The 16,514-nt window shown below is 40.5% G+C and overlaps 1 protein-coding gene across 25 annotated transcripts in view; it reads right to left on the bottom strand.

Annotated features, from left to right (window-relative positions):
* The window catches only part of ZNF536 (zinc finger protein 536), a 344,757-nt gene that overhangs the window by 183,691 nt on the left and 144,552 nt on the right, over positions 1-16,514 (bottom strand). For 21 of the 25 annotated variants that reach the window (XM_064386627.1, XM_064386638.1, XM_064386644.1 and 18 more), the window contains one exon: positions 1,166-3,337. In XM_064386627.1, coding sequence (XP_064242697.1) covers positions 1,166-3,335 — 2,170 coding nt within the window. In that variant the 5' untranslated portion in view covers positions 3,336-3,337. Of the gene's footprint in view, positions 1-1,165; positions 3,338-8,049; positions 8,071-9,712; positions 9,852-11,124; positions 11,408-16,514 lie in introns of those variants that run through there. The other 4 variants (XM_064386629.1, XM_064386641.1, XM_064386642.1 and 1 more) reach the window with 3 other exon arrangements.

Raw genomic sequence — 16,514 nt, 5'->3', positions numbered from 1 at the left:
ATACTTAATAACTATAACAGTGAATTGCCTCCAATACTAAAATATTTATCGAAACTGGGGGAAAAAAGCTAAAAAGAATTACCCTCAACAGCCTGCTACCAGCTCTTTAACAGTGGGCAATGTAATGCCTTAAGGTACCTCAAACTGTCTTTCATTTTCTAGACTTAATGGCTGATTGCAGAAATCAATGTTGCCATTAGTAACAGAGTATTTGTTATGGCATGATTTCCTCTGTTGTTAGGCTTGCAGAATGATTACAGTATTAGTGAGGTGCTTTCTTTATAAAGGGCTGAAGATATAACTTTCAATTTACTATCCATTAGTAAGTGACTTTGGAAATATACATGAGGCCAGAAATCTTACCTGTTATTATGTGGAGATTTTATTTCAGCAGTCATAGGCTAGTAACTTTAAAAATTGTACCAGGAAGCTCAATATTTTATAGACATCTCCAATGAAATATTATCTGCTTTGCTATTTTATACACAGCAAGTTAACATGACATATAATACAATTAAAATGTTTCAGTCCGACTTCTGTATTTCTTGTACTTTCAAACGGGTGTGAATTAAGCAGAAGGCTTCATACAAGTTAAAAACTGCACATAAGTTAGAAGATTGTCAAAAGGTTAGTAATTTGTATTTCTGAATCTCTTTTTAATCAGTCCAGTGGCCAGGTACAAGGACACAGCTAAGGAACTGACATGGTTGTCAGAAGGAGGGCAATCAGAGAGGTGAGCCAACATGCAGTTTATTAACTACAGCTCAAAGAAAGCATCTTTCCTCACCCTTTTACACGGAGGACAGGGCAGGATCTGCAAGAGAGATACCATGAATAGAAGAGGAGGAGAAAACCACCTTCCAAATCCTGGAGGGAGAGGCCCTGGAAGCGACACAGCCATTGGTGGCTGCTCAGACCCTGCACGGTGGGAAGGTGTCAGCTGAAAGCCTGGGAAACCTGCCCTTGGAGGGGAAAAGGGTGAGCAGAGAATTAACCTCAAAGGCATTGCAGGAACCCAAACACAGATGTTCTGGCAAATAATAGCACATCCCTGTGGACTGTAGGAAACAACCTGACAAGAGAATGCATAAACTACTTTACTGCCAGGATTTCAAATACAGCTATGAAGCTTTCAGTGCAGAGAGGGAAGAAGAATTTATCATACCTGAAGAGGAGGGTGAGGAAGGATGAGGGCTGTCCTCTTGAGCACTCCCTGTCTGCGAGAGACCCCCACCTACTCCACTTTCTTCAGTAATGTTAGAGGACCCTGGTGTTGTCGACCTGCTGACAGACTGAGACTCTTGATCACTTCCAGACCCACGCCGCTCATCGAGACTACCTTGAATGATTTCATCTTCTCCTTTCCTGTCTCTTTTGTGGACTCTGGAGTGAACGACCACTTGGTGGTATGTTCTAAAAACCCTTCCACAGTCCGGGCATTCAGTTGGCTTTTCTTTTATGTTTCCATGACTTTGTAAGTTGTAATCGAGTCCCTGGTTCATACCATGTGACAAAAAATCTCTACTGCCTTCTAAAGGGTCTAGTTTGCTTGGCAAGTCTCTCTGATTGCCCATTTTAGTGCTGTGAACCAAATCAGCAGGCATTTTCTGCTTAGAGCCATCTGCTCCTACTAACACATACTCCCGCTTCTCCTTATCAAACATAACTCCAGCATTTGCCAAAGTGTCTTCGTGGCTGCGCTGTATCTGCTGCTCTTTAGACAAAAAGCCATGTTCCATGGCCATTCCCCTTGCCATAAGCTGCCAGGCCTGATAGCTGTTTACTGGATCCATCTCTGCTGCTTTGGCGGCAGCTTGTAACCTTTCTATACAGCTGGATTTCAGAGGAGGCACCAGATTGAGACAGCCCAATAAAGAATGTTTATCCCCTTCGGCAATGCTGTGGCCAATGCCAGAAATGGGCGAAAGGAGCTTCCCCAAGACTTCTTTCTCTTTCATGGGCATATCTCCTTTGCTGTAGATCTGATTTTGTTCACTCAACCTTGCCTTGTCAGGGGGAAGAAAGCCACTCTGCAAACATGACAGATATCTTGAATACAAGTTTGCATGAGCTTCCTGGGACATGCTGCTGATGGACACAGGTACTTCAGGATCATTAGGAGATTTGTTCTTTACAGATAACTTATTCAGGTGAACTTTCATGTGGTTTTTAAGAAACCAAGGCTCTTTGAATCGCCTCCCGCAGATCTGACAGCAGTGTTCAAAGGAATCCTTGTGCTTTCTCATGTGGCCTTTTAGGAACCAGGCTTGGCTGAACACTTGGCCACACACCTCGCAACGAAACTCATTGGTGGATTGCTCCCCATTCCCGTTGGAGCCCTGGCCCTGTGCTGACTCTGCAGTTATGTGAGCCTTCTCCACGTGGCTGATCAGCTCCTCCTCCTGCGAGGCAGCAAAGTCACACAGAGTGCACTTGTAAGGCTTGTGTAGGATCCTTATGTGCCTGTCCAGCTCCTCTCGCTTCTTAAACTTGCCTTTGCAAAACGTGCATCTGAACCCGGCTGTCTGAGCAACAACCTCTTCCTGGACACTGACTGCCTTTGGAGAGGGAACAGGGTTTGAAATATCAGGTGTGCTGTGATTAGGTGGCACAGACAAGTTACAGTTTGCGAGCGGCATCGGCTGGGTGTGCTGCTGTGCTTTCACATCGGGTCGTGGCTGCAAGAGGCTGCTCTTCATCTGCTTGTCCCGAAGGATTGCTCTCTCCTCCAGCTCGTGTAAAAGTCTGTTTTCTTCTCGGACCCTTCCACGGCCTTTGCCAAGGTTTCCAAGCTTGTGAGTACGCAGGTGTATCTTCAGGTTGCCTTTCTGAGCTGCTCTGTGGTCACAGTAGGGACACTTGAAGGGTTTCTCTCCAGTGTGAGTGCGCATGTGTAGCGAGAGGATGCTGTTAAACCGAAAGCGTTTCCCGCACAGGGGACAGGGGTACTTCCTGTTTTTTCTGGCGTCATCCTCGATGTCGCTCATCTGAGACATAATGCCTAGGTTCTGTCCATTGAGGAACTGCTGCAGATCCACACGCCCGTTCAAGCTGGTATCAACCTCTCTGTTGAGCTGGTTTGCCAGCAGGGCCATCTGGCTGCTGATGGGCTGGTTTGCTATGGACATGTGACTTTTGTCTTCTAGTGGCACTGACGCCTTCTCCTCGGGATTCTGCCTGTTCTGGAGCTCAGGGAAGGCATGGCTGAGCTGGGAAGTGATCTGGTGCAGCTTCTGACTCATTGAATATTGCCCATTGAGTATGGTGCTGTTGAGATGGGCGTCAGCTTCTGGCACAGCTGAAGAAACACCAAGGCACAAACTAGCTTCCTCCATCTCTGAAAATCAGAAGATATTTTAGATTCAGACTGTGAAAGAGTTACAAGCATTGAATCACTGGTGTACAATTTGCATTTTATGTTTTACCCACTCATAATAATGTAAAGGAATTAGTGTAAAAACAATTAAAAGTGTATTAAGTGCCAACTGTGCTACACAGTTTTGATCATACATGTACTCCTTCTGCATGTGTACCAAGAACTATTAATTACTATTTTAAAATATGCAACAATTTCAAAATCTAATTATTACAGAAGGAGCAAAGGCATTCACCACCTCCCTTGTCCTTCTTGTAAAACTGCACCTGTCTGCATTTCTAAATCTACAGCAAAAGAAATCTTATGCATCTCTCCCATTTTCATTTAAAAAGCCAGCAAAAAAAACCCCAAAATAGAAATCCATTTGTAACTTTCAGTTCCATTAACCATATTCAATATATTACACATTCTACAATGAGAAAGATAGTTTTATGATTTGACAAAAAACCGATGGTATGATATTTACTGGTGTACAATAAAACAAGATAATGTTTTGGGAAAAAATAAAGGACAAGCTTTAGAACAATAAAAGGGATTTTGCTTTAGTCAACAAAAAGTGCAGTAATATCTCATTAAGCTGATTAGTATGCTGCTTAGAAACAGTACTAGGTGCTGTAACACATGATTATAATCATAAAAATCCTTCAGTGTTTGCAAGTAAGCATTAACGAGGTATATTAAATTTTAAGGAGACTGCGACTAGCAGCTTTGTAAACCTCTGAGATTAAGATTTAACCCTTCTGTTACAAAACATTGTTATTTTGTCATTTTGAAACTGAGCCCATCAAAAGGCACATAAATTATCTTCTGCCAAGTCTTTTAATTCGTTGTTGAGAACCTTCAGGTTTCTGTTCCTAGGAAAACTTGCCAGATTACAGAAGGAATATCTCTGTCCTTCGATGGGTGATACATGTGATTTAAGACACTTTGATTTGTTTTAAAGAGCTCTTTTATGGAACTAGATAAAACCAATTAAAATCTGGGGAAGGTGTTGTGGAAAGCCTCAACAAGTTTAAGAATTCTAATAACTTTCCTAATACACAGTAATGACTACAAATTGTAGCTACACTATGTATATTGCAGGAAATTAGAATTCAAAGCTGTTTGTTAAACACAAGTGCTCTGTTCTGATCTGCATTATTGTCCACAATAATCCATCCTTGCCACTTCTCTACTCTATACAGATATAATGTATCTATAAAATTCTGTTAAAAATATAAAGTTTCCCATAACTAATTCATAAACTATATGATGCTATAAGATTATATTAGACTACAATTAAGATTTTTGTTGTTCAGTGGCATGATTTGACACTTTATTCACTCTCAAAACTACTGAATTCTATAGGTTCTTAAAAAATTAATTTGGTCAACCTTCTCTTTGGCTTTAGCCAAAAGCATTTTTTCACTGTGTCTTCCACAAAGGCTCCAGGCACACCCTGTGTGGACTCCACTCCTCACACAGCTTCACAGTGGCCACTTGATAGACAATTCAAGGTCCAGATCTGGCACACACTTAAAATGCATATAATTGTGCTCATGGGAGCAGTCCAGTAGACTTCAAAGGGTGACTCTTGAAAGCAAAGTTCCACACATGATTAAGTATTTGCAGGATCAGGGCCTAAAAACAAAGTATGGGAGGTCTTCGAGGGGAGACCTTTTTGGTCCTGACAGGATGACTGAGGTTGTGACACAATGCTGATCTTGTAAGAAGTACAGGAAAGAGCTATACTCATGTGTATTAAAAAAGAACAAGAGCTACCTAGTTTTGCCCATATACATAACAGATCTGTTTCAAAATTTAACAGTCCTCTGATTCAGGTCACATGTTGGGGATCCATTAGTTCCCTGCTGTCAATGTTGTTATTTATAAAAATATTAAAGAAATCAAGTATATAAAAGGACCACACTTAACTTTATCTTGCAGTGTCTGATTTTCAAAGGTAGAGAGAGGAGAACATAATCAAGCCAGGTGTTCACCCAAGGCCATGTAGCAAACAAGGAAAATTCTTAATTTCCATTCAAGTTTTCTCTGCAGCAGACCACAACCATTCAAAATGTGGGTGCATACAAGCCACTTTTTTTTTTTTTTTAATTTTTGAAAGTTTGCTTAATTTATGGAACAAACCAAATTAATGTTCAAAAGCATTAATTAAACAACTGAATACTTGTGGTCCTTAGGTTTGTCATTGCCTGAAGTTAACTAAGATTTTGAATATCTGCCTATGTGCTTCTTAACAAAAAGTAACAAATACTCTCCCAAATAACAACACAAGAGAAACCCCAAAACCTGAATCTACTTTTTGTCTGGATTTCGCATACCCAGGAGTGTTATTTCTCCCCACTATGCTTAAACAAGGCATGCTAGCAAAAAAAAAGAATGTGACAATTCCAGAAATGCATAGCATGTGCTGACACACACAAACATTGAAGAATGTTTAGAAAGGTCTTTGTGAATTGCCTTTATTCTATAACAGCTTCAAAACTACAGTTCAGTTTTTTTTTAGTTGATCTCAATAGGACCTGGTGCTTTTACATGCTCAAAAAGGTTTGGGTAGTTAATTTTAGCATTTTATGCTCTATCGAAGTTTGGAAATGCTGACAGATCCCAGTGGAATTTATTAATTCTGATGTTTAACCCTAAGCATCAGTTCAGATGTATGGTTATTTGGATTGGGGAGGGGAGTTGTGGTTGAGGTTTTAGTTACTCTGTGATTTTTTTTCAAATATAACTTTAATAAAGTAACAACAGCAGTTGTAGCTCGAACATTCTAAGTTTCCCAATTTTTCCTTTTTGTTATTTTCTGTCTTCCAAAATCATAGAGAAATATTTAATGTGGAATATTGAGAGAACAAGTAAAAAAATAGTTTAGAGGAATATCAAATCCATAATTCCTCACTTAAAGACTAATAATTTTGGACCAAGTCTGGGGACCATAACCCCCCGATGGATCTTTTGGCATGGCAAATGCTATACATTTTTTATGAAATATGCAGAAAGGTCAGCAAAGCCTCTGCTCAGTGAGCAACAACCAGCTCTGAATGCCACCCACTCTGATCAGCCGTGCAGTTCCTGGGATCCAGCTACCACAATCTCAAGATGTATTCTTCACTTAAACTACATTTCCCTCTCATCTGTCCCTGCTTCTTGCAGGCCTGCTCCTTCCTCTGGCTCTGAATTGTCTCCTCTTTTCCTCCCTCCAATCTGGCTTCATTGCAAAGTAGACCATGGTGCTGAAAGTACTGCCCTGTGAAATTCCTCCTGCCGTGCCCAGTTACAGCTTTTCTGAACACAGGGACCTTGCTACTGCTCAGCTTTCACAGAAATCACTCCTGGTATCCCTTAGCCCTTTCACAGCAAAACCCACCAAAATCTCATCTTGTATCCACATGCAAGGCAGAAACAAAACACAGTCTCATCCATCATTCCACTATGAATTAGATAACTCAATCTAATTTTCCTAATTTCTCTAAAAAAAAAATTAGCAATTTCATTCTCTCCCTCTTTATCCATCATCCCTGTCTAGATCTATGGCCAGACAGGGTTACACCAGGTGGAGTAAGGGGCTTTCATTCCCCAGTGAGGCTCCTGCAATTCATGGTACCCCAACTTGGTGTCAAGGTATGGAAAAATAAAAAATCTGAAAAAGCCAATTTATAAGTGCTACTTTGCTGCTCCATGATAGGGAAGACATCTAGCTTTCAATTGTTAAATATATAGTCTACCACATGATTTTCATGATCCTGGTCTCTCATATAAGGAAGGCACAGAATGTTTTGCCATCTCTCGTGCTAGGAACAGAAGCACAATGTTCTCTGTAGTTAACAAATGTTTACAAAATGAACTGCAAATCAAATTTGAGATTGTTAAAGAATTCAAAATATATTTGTTGAAGCTTATTTAGTAAATTTCTGACCTTTAATTATCTCAAATGTTGGGTAAAGACAGTGTCCCTCAAGACATGGCACCACACCAAAGCATGTTGGGATCAGGAGTTATAGGCAGCCCTTTCTAACCCAAAGAAACTCTCAGCTCTTGCCCAAGTGAGTTTCTGTGGCCAAAAAGCCCCACACTGACCCTGCTGCAGACAAGGCCACAGCCCAGCTGGGCTCACACTGCACTGTCAGGGCAGCAGCACCCTTGGGAGGCAGCACACCGACCATCCAAGGCCATCCAGCCGCGTACTGAGCCCAGCGAGCAGGATCCTGTTCCTCTGAGGAGGAGCTCAGCTCATGAAACTCACTATGGGATACAGATATTATAAAATACTCTCTCTCATCTCCTACATAAAGGTACAGTGAGACATTCAAGTCCCTTTGATGATACTAATAGTTATTTTGATTTCACTCACATTTTTGCCCTCAAGACTATTTCCTGTGATATCAATAGCGAAAGTTCTGGCTTTAGCCATTTCAATTGAACACACAGATTTTATTTAACTATTTGAAATGGATTACTGGAATTTAAAACCAATTATGACACCAGAAATGCCTGTCATCACAACTACATTAATGTAATACGAGAAGCTGAGCTTCCTCTTGCTGGAAACAGAGAAAAAAAAATATGGCAAGCAGAATGAGAGAATTTAAAGATAAATCTATGCCTACGCACACATGTGAACATATGCAGGCACACGCATATCTGTATACAGACACATATGTGCAGACACACACCTGTTATCTTTGTAAACAGATGGACCAAATTCAGCTCTTATTTACACCTGTTCATTCCTGCTGGACACACACACACACTGAAGCTCTCCCCTCTTCAGTGCTGTAGAGAAAACACTCATTTTAAAACCACTGTTGTGCTGTTATTATAGCTTAGATTAGGTTAGTTAAAAGATTTACAGTTCAGTAAGCAAAGTAATGCTTTACAAGCTCACGTGTTTAAATGACAAGCTCGCTCTGGCCCTGATCCTCTGAGCAGTTAGAGCTACATACACTGTTACTTATGCTTTCAGAATATAGACCTGGTATTTATCTTTCCAGCTAGAAAAATTCACATATATCTACATTATCTTGTGGTCCACTGGCAAATTCTAAATACTCCAATAGAGACTGCTTCAGTTCTTAGCAACTCGTAAACAGGTATTGCTGAGATCACAATATATATTGAATTTTTATTAAATATTGTTCTTATCGTTGCAGCAGAAACAGTTGAACTAAGGCTGTTATAAGCATAATACACTCCTGTTAAGAAATACAGAACACCAGACTACTGAACCCTTTCAGGGTCATTAAACAGCTGTAAACATTATTACAAAAATAAACCAGAGATTTCATGCTTACATTTTAGCCCAGAGCTTGGTGTGCTGAGCAAGTACATTTTTTTCATCTCTTACAATCAACGCTGGTGACATTTGGGCATCCAAACAAATTACATCACAAATATTACTGAGGTGGGTAGGATACTGAGCAGTTTATTTGCCAGATGATTAATATATAAACAGTAGGGCAGGATAAATGACCTACTCTTCTTTGACTGATTTGTAGGCAATACTAAGAGACATAGATGTAAATAGTTAGATTTTAACAAAAACATGTGTGCACGGAAGAGGAGGGGAGAGATCAGCTGTATTTAATGCCACAAGGACAGCATTATCCAGTCTGATAAAATGAAATAAACATTAGGCCAGATTCTATTCTCATTTTACTTATGCAAAATAGAGTAATTGCATTGACTTCATAGGAGGTTTTGTTAAGTAGGTGTCCTGTTCCTTGGGGTATAATATAATTATATCAGGAAAATATATGGTTTCTGGAGTATAAGAGGATGTCTTCAAAAAAAGAAAGTTGGCCTACAGGTAATGTGCCCTATCTGTTTGTTTTTATTTAAACATTATTAAGGCCAGCTTGGTAATCGCTATCACTATTAGTGACATTAGCACATTTGGGTTTTGTCGGCGTTGCAGAGCCGTGTAACTGGCAGTACCTGAGAGCTGGTTTGAAGCAGGAGCAGGGCACAGGCTGCCCAGAGCTCTGGGGAGCAGGGCTGCCCCATCCCACAGCCCCAGAGGCTCCAGGGCTGCAGCCCCACACCAACACCATCCTCCCTCCGGCAGCCGGGACCACGCAGGGGGCAGCCGGGAAGGCATTTGACAAAACTGTAGCTGCTTTGTAGTGCTGATATTTAAACAAGCTGCTTATTGATTCCAAAACAAAGTACTCCTTTAGTAACAACAGAGCCAACTCATTCCACAACAGTTTTTATGTCTTAAAGAAGGGTTAGCAGAGGGATTTTGAAGTTTCAAAAGTCATTAGCAGACAGAAAATGGTTTGCTGAGGCTGTACTGCCTTTGCTCTGGGCTGGGAAGAGAGTTGCTTTCTAAAATACCTGTTACATCTGCAGGGTACTTTCTAGTTAGCACAGCCTTTGGGACTGATAACTGATCAGTGGAAGATAAATCACCAGAACAGTCTTTGGCTGGTAGCACCCATGGAGTGGAGGACTGTGAACCGTTTGTGATCACAATCTAGGAAGATGAGCACAGAGGAGAGGAGAGGTCATTTATAAATCTCACTCACAGATTAGAATAGAAAGATTAGAAGAATGCAGACAAGCTGTTTGATTTATTGCTACTTTGCATGTGACTTAGCAAAATCTGTTTTCCTTCTTATTTATTCTATTTCCCTTGCATATACTTAAGAAGTCAGATCCAAAGAAGAGAAAGATAAATAATTGCTACTGAAAGTTCAGTAGATTAAAAAATAAAGAAAAAAAACCCAACATTATTTTTTTTTCCAGGCACTGGTTGCATCTGGGATCATTATTTCTTAGCTTATAAACATTGATTCTCATTTAACTTTTTTTTTTTTCCTAGTGATCTTTTGATGGCAAAAGTAAAGAAAAGAGTGATACCGAAATTCATATTGGAGCCTTATTTCTGGAATGCTTCATTAAACTAAAGCTTCTGTTACTTTAGAAACAGCATTTTTTAAAGTAAATTTGTTATTTTCATGTAATTTGGAATGTATACAACTGATTAAACCCTCTCCAATTTGATCAATTTCCTGTAGCTCCTATCTGATCATTCACTTTAATTAATCTAACTGGCATCCACATCAGATTGAAGAAACTTTAAAATTAAGCTTTTAATGAACCACTTTACCATCACAGAGTACAAATAAAATAATAAAATGCCTGGAAGACTTTGCAAAGCATATTTATTATTTCATTTTTTGTCATTTTTACAGCATGGAAAATACTCTGAATCTCCTATTCTCATCTGAGGACACTGCACTGCACTTGAAGTCTACAATGATCTAACCCATTATATAATATTAAAAGATACATAATGTTGACCCTATTATTCTTGCATTCCTCACACAGGAAAGTTCCAAATAAAAGGCTGAGCATTTCAGCTGGGTGAGGCCAAGAGGATCAGGCCCCCTGAACCAATTACAAAGAGATCAATAAAGAAGAGTTAAGACCACAGAACTCAAAGAACAGTTTGAAACAATTTAAACCCAAAACTGTAATGATGGGTTGATGATTTTTTTTTTCATTTTACAAAGGCTTAGACTCAGCTTTTGTGCACAGCTAAACATAATGTCAAATGCACATATGTCCCGAAGATCAAAGTATGATTGACTGTGAAATATTCATATGTGATAGCCCAGCGAGATTTTGTTCGCAAGGGCACCTGTCAGAAGCATAAGCTTGGATACAAATCATCAAATAAGTATGTGAAATCATTACTAAAATCCAGGCATGCAATCAGATAGTCAGTTGTCTGAAACTGCTGGACCATAGCCAGCACAGTGGCTCAACAGACTAATGCTTTGGTCTTTGCAGATCCTCAGGGCCCTGGTTCAGTTCCTCCTGCTACTGGTCAGGTCAACTGTCTGTACCTAGTGTTGACTTTCCTGGCACTTAATGCTAGGAGCGAAGCAAAAAAAACCTGAGTCCATAAGTTGCCTTTGACCTGAGCCACAGAAACATCTGCTGGTTGAGTCACGAACTGCTTGTTGGCCAAGTTTAACAGGATCCGAGCCTGTTGCGGATCAGCTCTCTCAGCAGTAGGTGTCACTGCAATAAATAGATGGATTTCAAGGGACAAAGACACACATTGCCAGGGAAAATGCATAAATAGAACATCCCTGATAAAGAGACTTTTGAAAAGTATGTGGTCCAGTTAGATTTTTCCTTTAACTTTATGCAAAATGTTGGGAATCTGGTTTAGGGAGGAATTAAATCGCACAAGTGGGACTGCCAACAACAACAGCACCTTAATTCTGTCCTTTAGTCCTGTGTCACAGAGATCCTTTAATTCACATTAATCACCTCCCTGCAATCCCAGGTCTATTAGGTAAAGACTGTTACAGTTAAACCTTTAAAAAAAAAAGCTCTCCAACAAATTAAGTCATTTGCTCTAGTGGAAAAAAAGACCTAGTTATATGGAAAGACACTGCACACTCAGCTGTGGTTGTAGGACTGAAAGACCACAAGGTTAGCCTGTTTTTTGTCAAATTAGAGAGCCCATACCCAACCCTATCTGCATACAGAACAAGGAGAGAGAGAATACTTCCAACAGCTTGGGGGGTGGGGGGATGATGTCTCAAGTATAGATTTAATTAATAGAATGCATATTTTCAAGAAGCAGTAACCAATTTATATTTGAAACAGAAATATTTGGTATGCCAAGTAATATCACAGAGATGTCAGCCAAGTCTACACCATATTTGGTTTCATTATCACAAAATGGTTTGTAGGATAATTAAGGATGCTCCAAATTGCATGCTATTGAGTTAGACTGTAGACAAAACAATGCATCACTAAGCATATGGACTACCTGTGATGACATCAAGACAGAATCTACGTGCCTAAGAAAATGTTTTAAGAAAAAAGAAGATTAATACATTAAACCTGTTGCACATGAAAGAGAACATATGTGACAATACATACGCCTAAAGTACATATATAATACAACTGTATTTATTTTACTTCCAACAATTCTAAATGGGGAACAAAAGAGAGAAAGAAATATAGAGAGAATTAAAAGGTAAATTGCTGCATTGTTCAAGGTCAGTATATTTAAGAAAAAAAACACTATAAAAAGTCACCCCCATAAGAAACTTAAAGGGCCACACTACAGATGTGGAAAGAGCTCCTCCTTTCCCCCAGCAGCTGCTGAAAGTTCCCCAGCAGTTACTCCCACCAGCTCCTGCCCCAGTGTTCCCTAAAGGCCTCCAGCACATGGAACCCCAAAGCACACTGTAATCAATTCAGAGAGGAGAGGAACACCTTTGCTAAATGTTCTTTGCTGGGTACAGAAACATCCAACATCTTCATACAATGGAAGTGGAAACAGGTAGAAATTCAGAAGTAACTTGCCCAATTTCAGTGCTCTCAAAGAGCGTAAAGGAACAAAGGTTTTCAGAATTTCAGCACTGTAGAAATAAGTATCCCTAACTGATCATTTCTACATCTCATTTAGGAAAAAGCTTGCCATGTATCTTGACTTAAATAGATGCCTCATCCTCTGTAAGGAAGCCAGGGACAGCGTCCAGAACTGTTGACTCCCATTGCTTAGTCCAGTATGCCAGATAGCTTTCCTTTATCAAACATAATTGACTGCTGAATAGACAGGGTTTTTTAACTCATGGCAAACCTGTCAGCATAAAACTTTTGTTTGTTTGTTTATAATACTAGAGATTTTTTGGAGTTTTTTTTTTTAAACAGAGATTCTTGGTTGTTAATACCTTCTATCTCCATATTATATCTTTTCTTCCCTCAATCCAACTGATTTATTTTTCTTCTTCCTATACCACATAGTCTTGGTAACAAAAAATACCATACATGATTTAGATACAATCTAAAGTTCTTAGATACAAGTGGCTTGAATGAGTTATTACTCATTATATTAGTTTAATACTAATATCCAGGGGGAAAAATATATATAAAGCTGAGAAAGTCTTTGTTTAAGTGGAATGAAATGGAGTAAAAGATGCCATTGAAATAGGCAGGGACACTAGAAGCAGACTAATGCTGGAAAAATAGAGCAAACATTTCACAGAACACCCCTTGTGTTTGTGGTCTCCCAAAAGCAGAAAGAGAAAACTTGTTAAAGAATTAAGTGAAAAAGATAGATGAGGAAACACCACAAAGACTAAGGCATAAAAAAAATGTACTTAATTATCACCATGTAAAATGAAGCAGAAGAACACACAAAACCCCTTTATTCCACTGATGTTCTGTCCTGCCCATGTTCTTACAGATATATCACTGCTTCTATCATTTAACTTTATTAATTGATCACTGTCATGAACACAAGAGCAGAGCTGGGAACTCTAAGGCCAACTTGTACCTCCTAAGCTGCTTTCCCACTGATACAAGTGGCTCAGGCTTACCAGGGTGTGGTTAGCAGTCACTGCACTGCTCAGACACCCATCCTGGGGCCAGGAATCTCCAGAAAACAAGCTCTTTATCATATGTCCTTTCAGAGAAGCAACAAAAAAATACATCATGCTGCTCTTTCAGAGGGAGGAAGACAACTCCAAACAGGAACATCTATGCTTAAAGTAACTGACTTGGGGTATTTCCCTGCATTTTCCCAGCTGATCTAAAATCCTCTGTACCTGCTGTAGTGAGATTATTCTGCCTTTCCCTCTGAATGATGGTACCAAACAGTTGCAACAGTTTTGCAGTTAGGCCAAGGGAATAACAATGATGTGACACCAGTGACCACAAAAAAAGTCCCATCTTTGCAGTGCTCTTGGCTGCAGAGAGGTGCAGCCCCTGAAGGGAACAGAGAATCTTCTCCCTTTGCCCTGAGGGATCAGGTACAGGAAAGGGAATCACCTCTCTCCCCATGGAAGCAGAGATGTGAGCACTGACTGTGGTGAAAGAGGACTCATGTTTCTGCTTGGGCACCCCTGCTTTATCTGGGCACAGTAGCTTTGATCATTAATAGAAAGGGCACTGAAAACTGGCAGACATATGGCAGATAGATGAATGAGGGGAGAAGGCATACTGTAAAAATACAATAACATTTCAAAGCTACCTGCAGGATAAAAATCCTTGAAATAATTTTGATGTTAATTGCAACATTGCAGGCCCTTGGCTGAAAAGACAGCCTCTCATGGTGATAGGTGAGTGGTAACAAAGCTGACACAGAAAGTCTGATAAATGCAATCACAGGATGACAGACCCTGGCAAGTTCAATTACGGTTGCAAAGTCAGGTGGGAGATGGACTCTGCTGACTGTAATACATCCTTAGCAGCCAGCTCTGGCCACGTACAGCTCTGACCAAACTCCTTGGAGTGACTGACAGGATCCCAGGAGCCTTCAGTCCCACAGCAGGCTGAGAGCAGCTACAGTTGTTATCAGAATGAGCAGGGACTAACAGGGACTGCTTTACTGCAAGATTTCAACACAACACATAAATAAACACCACAAACTCTCAGTGAAACTATTTCAAGCCTCTTGAAAAGCCTGTGCAAATGAGCAGTTTGTGTTCACTTTCTCCAGCTCACTTAAAGTTTCACTCAATGTTAATTCACACTGCTGCAAACCAGTGTGAATCCAGGAAAGTCCAGCAAAACACAAATCAGACCAAAGGAGGGGGAAAGGCTTGGTGGCTCAGGTCCAAGCACCTGGCCACGGGAGGCAGTCAGTGGGCTCCCACTACCTGCAACGGGGCCATCAGGGAGAATCTCTTCCTACAGGACCAAATCCCAGATCTCCAGAGCTGAGAGCATTCAGGAGTTCCCACAGAAAATCCCTGCTTGGGTAATGACATTGCTCCTGTTGCCCAAGCAGAAACTCATTTTTCTGAATTCCAGCCCCTTGCACCTACACTTATGAATATGGAGATCATTATACCTCTTTCTAATTAAAAGGATTTTCATCTCCTTGGTTTTATACTTCAGAATAGACTAACTATTCTTATTTGATGTGACAAAGAAAGAAGTAGATGTATAGAGCAAATTGTGGATCCTCATACTTCAGTGCAAAATTATCTGAGACTTTAAGTCAAGTTTAATCAAAGTATCTGGCTTCCTTGCAGCTTTATTTTCTTTTTTCTTTTTTTTTTAGGTAACAAAAAAATAAGTATTTTCCCAATTTTTTGTTGAGTTTTATTTTCCAACTGACTTTTTTAGAAAAAAACAAACAGTGTTATTAAAAAACTTCTTTGTTCTCCTTCTGTGTTTTTCAAAAATATTGTAAAATGACAATAGTATAAAAATTATACTGTAAAAAGTGTAAGCACTGTGAATGAGCAGTTATTCATTTATATCCCCAGCTTATGAAATGCCCGTATCACGTATCCTTTATCCAACAGCAGACTCTTTTAGCTTCAATCACCAGAGCTAACAATATGTTATTGATATGATTTCAGGAAGCTGTCAGCAGGCAGCTTTGCTTTCAGCTCCTCAGCTCTGGTGAGGCACACAGAATGTACCTGTGCCTCTCCCACAGGAGAGCTGGCAGCGAGGTGCACATTCCTGTCAGCTGTCACAGCAGAAAAAAGAGAAACCTAAACAGGTCTTCCTCACTACCTGCAGCCCCACAGTCCTTACACAGCGAGAACACCCTGCTGCTTCACTGGGAATGCTCAGCAGCACCAAAACCCTGGTGTGCTCAGGGGTGGATCATTGCCCTGCAAAGAGCTGGGCAAGGAGCAGCAGGGCAGGTGACCCAAGGCATGCTATGGGCCTTCACCCCCATGCCCCATGCCCACCTCCTCCTCCAGCTGGCCTTTCACAAGTTTCCACCTTCCTCCTGTGCCCCCCAGTTCTGCCCAGCACAAAATGAGTAGGAAGATGAGTGAGCAGGGGGTAAGCAGGTGTTCACCTCTCCAGGCAGCAGAGGGGTGGAATGGTGCCTGAAGTTTTGTACACCCTAAGCCAGCTCTCCAGGAGCTGTCAGAGCCTGATTCCTGTACATGGAGGCACAGGAGGTGTAAATGGGGGTGCAAATCAGGACCCTGATGTCCTAGTGCACCTGCTCCTTTGCGCTCCCTTCAGATAAGGGGTACAACAGATATGAGAGGTGAGGCTCTCCTGTAAAGATTCAAACTTCTTCATTTTTAACCACTTCTGCTTGAAGGAAATATAAAGTTGGCACACAATTAAGTCCAGTATTTTACAGATTATATTTAGGTGCTACTTTATTTTCAGGATCTGAAGAATA

This window comes from Passer domesticus, chromosome 12 (assembly GCF_036417665.1).
Source record: "Passer domesticus isolate bPasDom1 chromosome 12, bPasDom1.hap1, whole genome shotgun sequence".
NCBI classification, from domain to species: Eukaryota; Metazoa; Chordata; class Aves; order Passeriformes; family Passeridae; genus Passer; species Passer domesticus.
The sequence above is the reverse complement of the archived record's forward strand: the minus strand, read 5'-3'. Positions and strand labels throughout refer to the sequence as shown.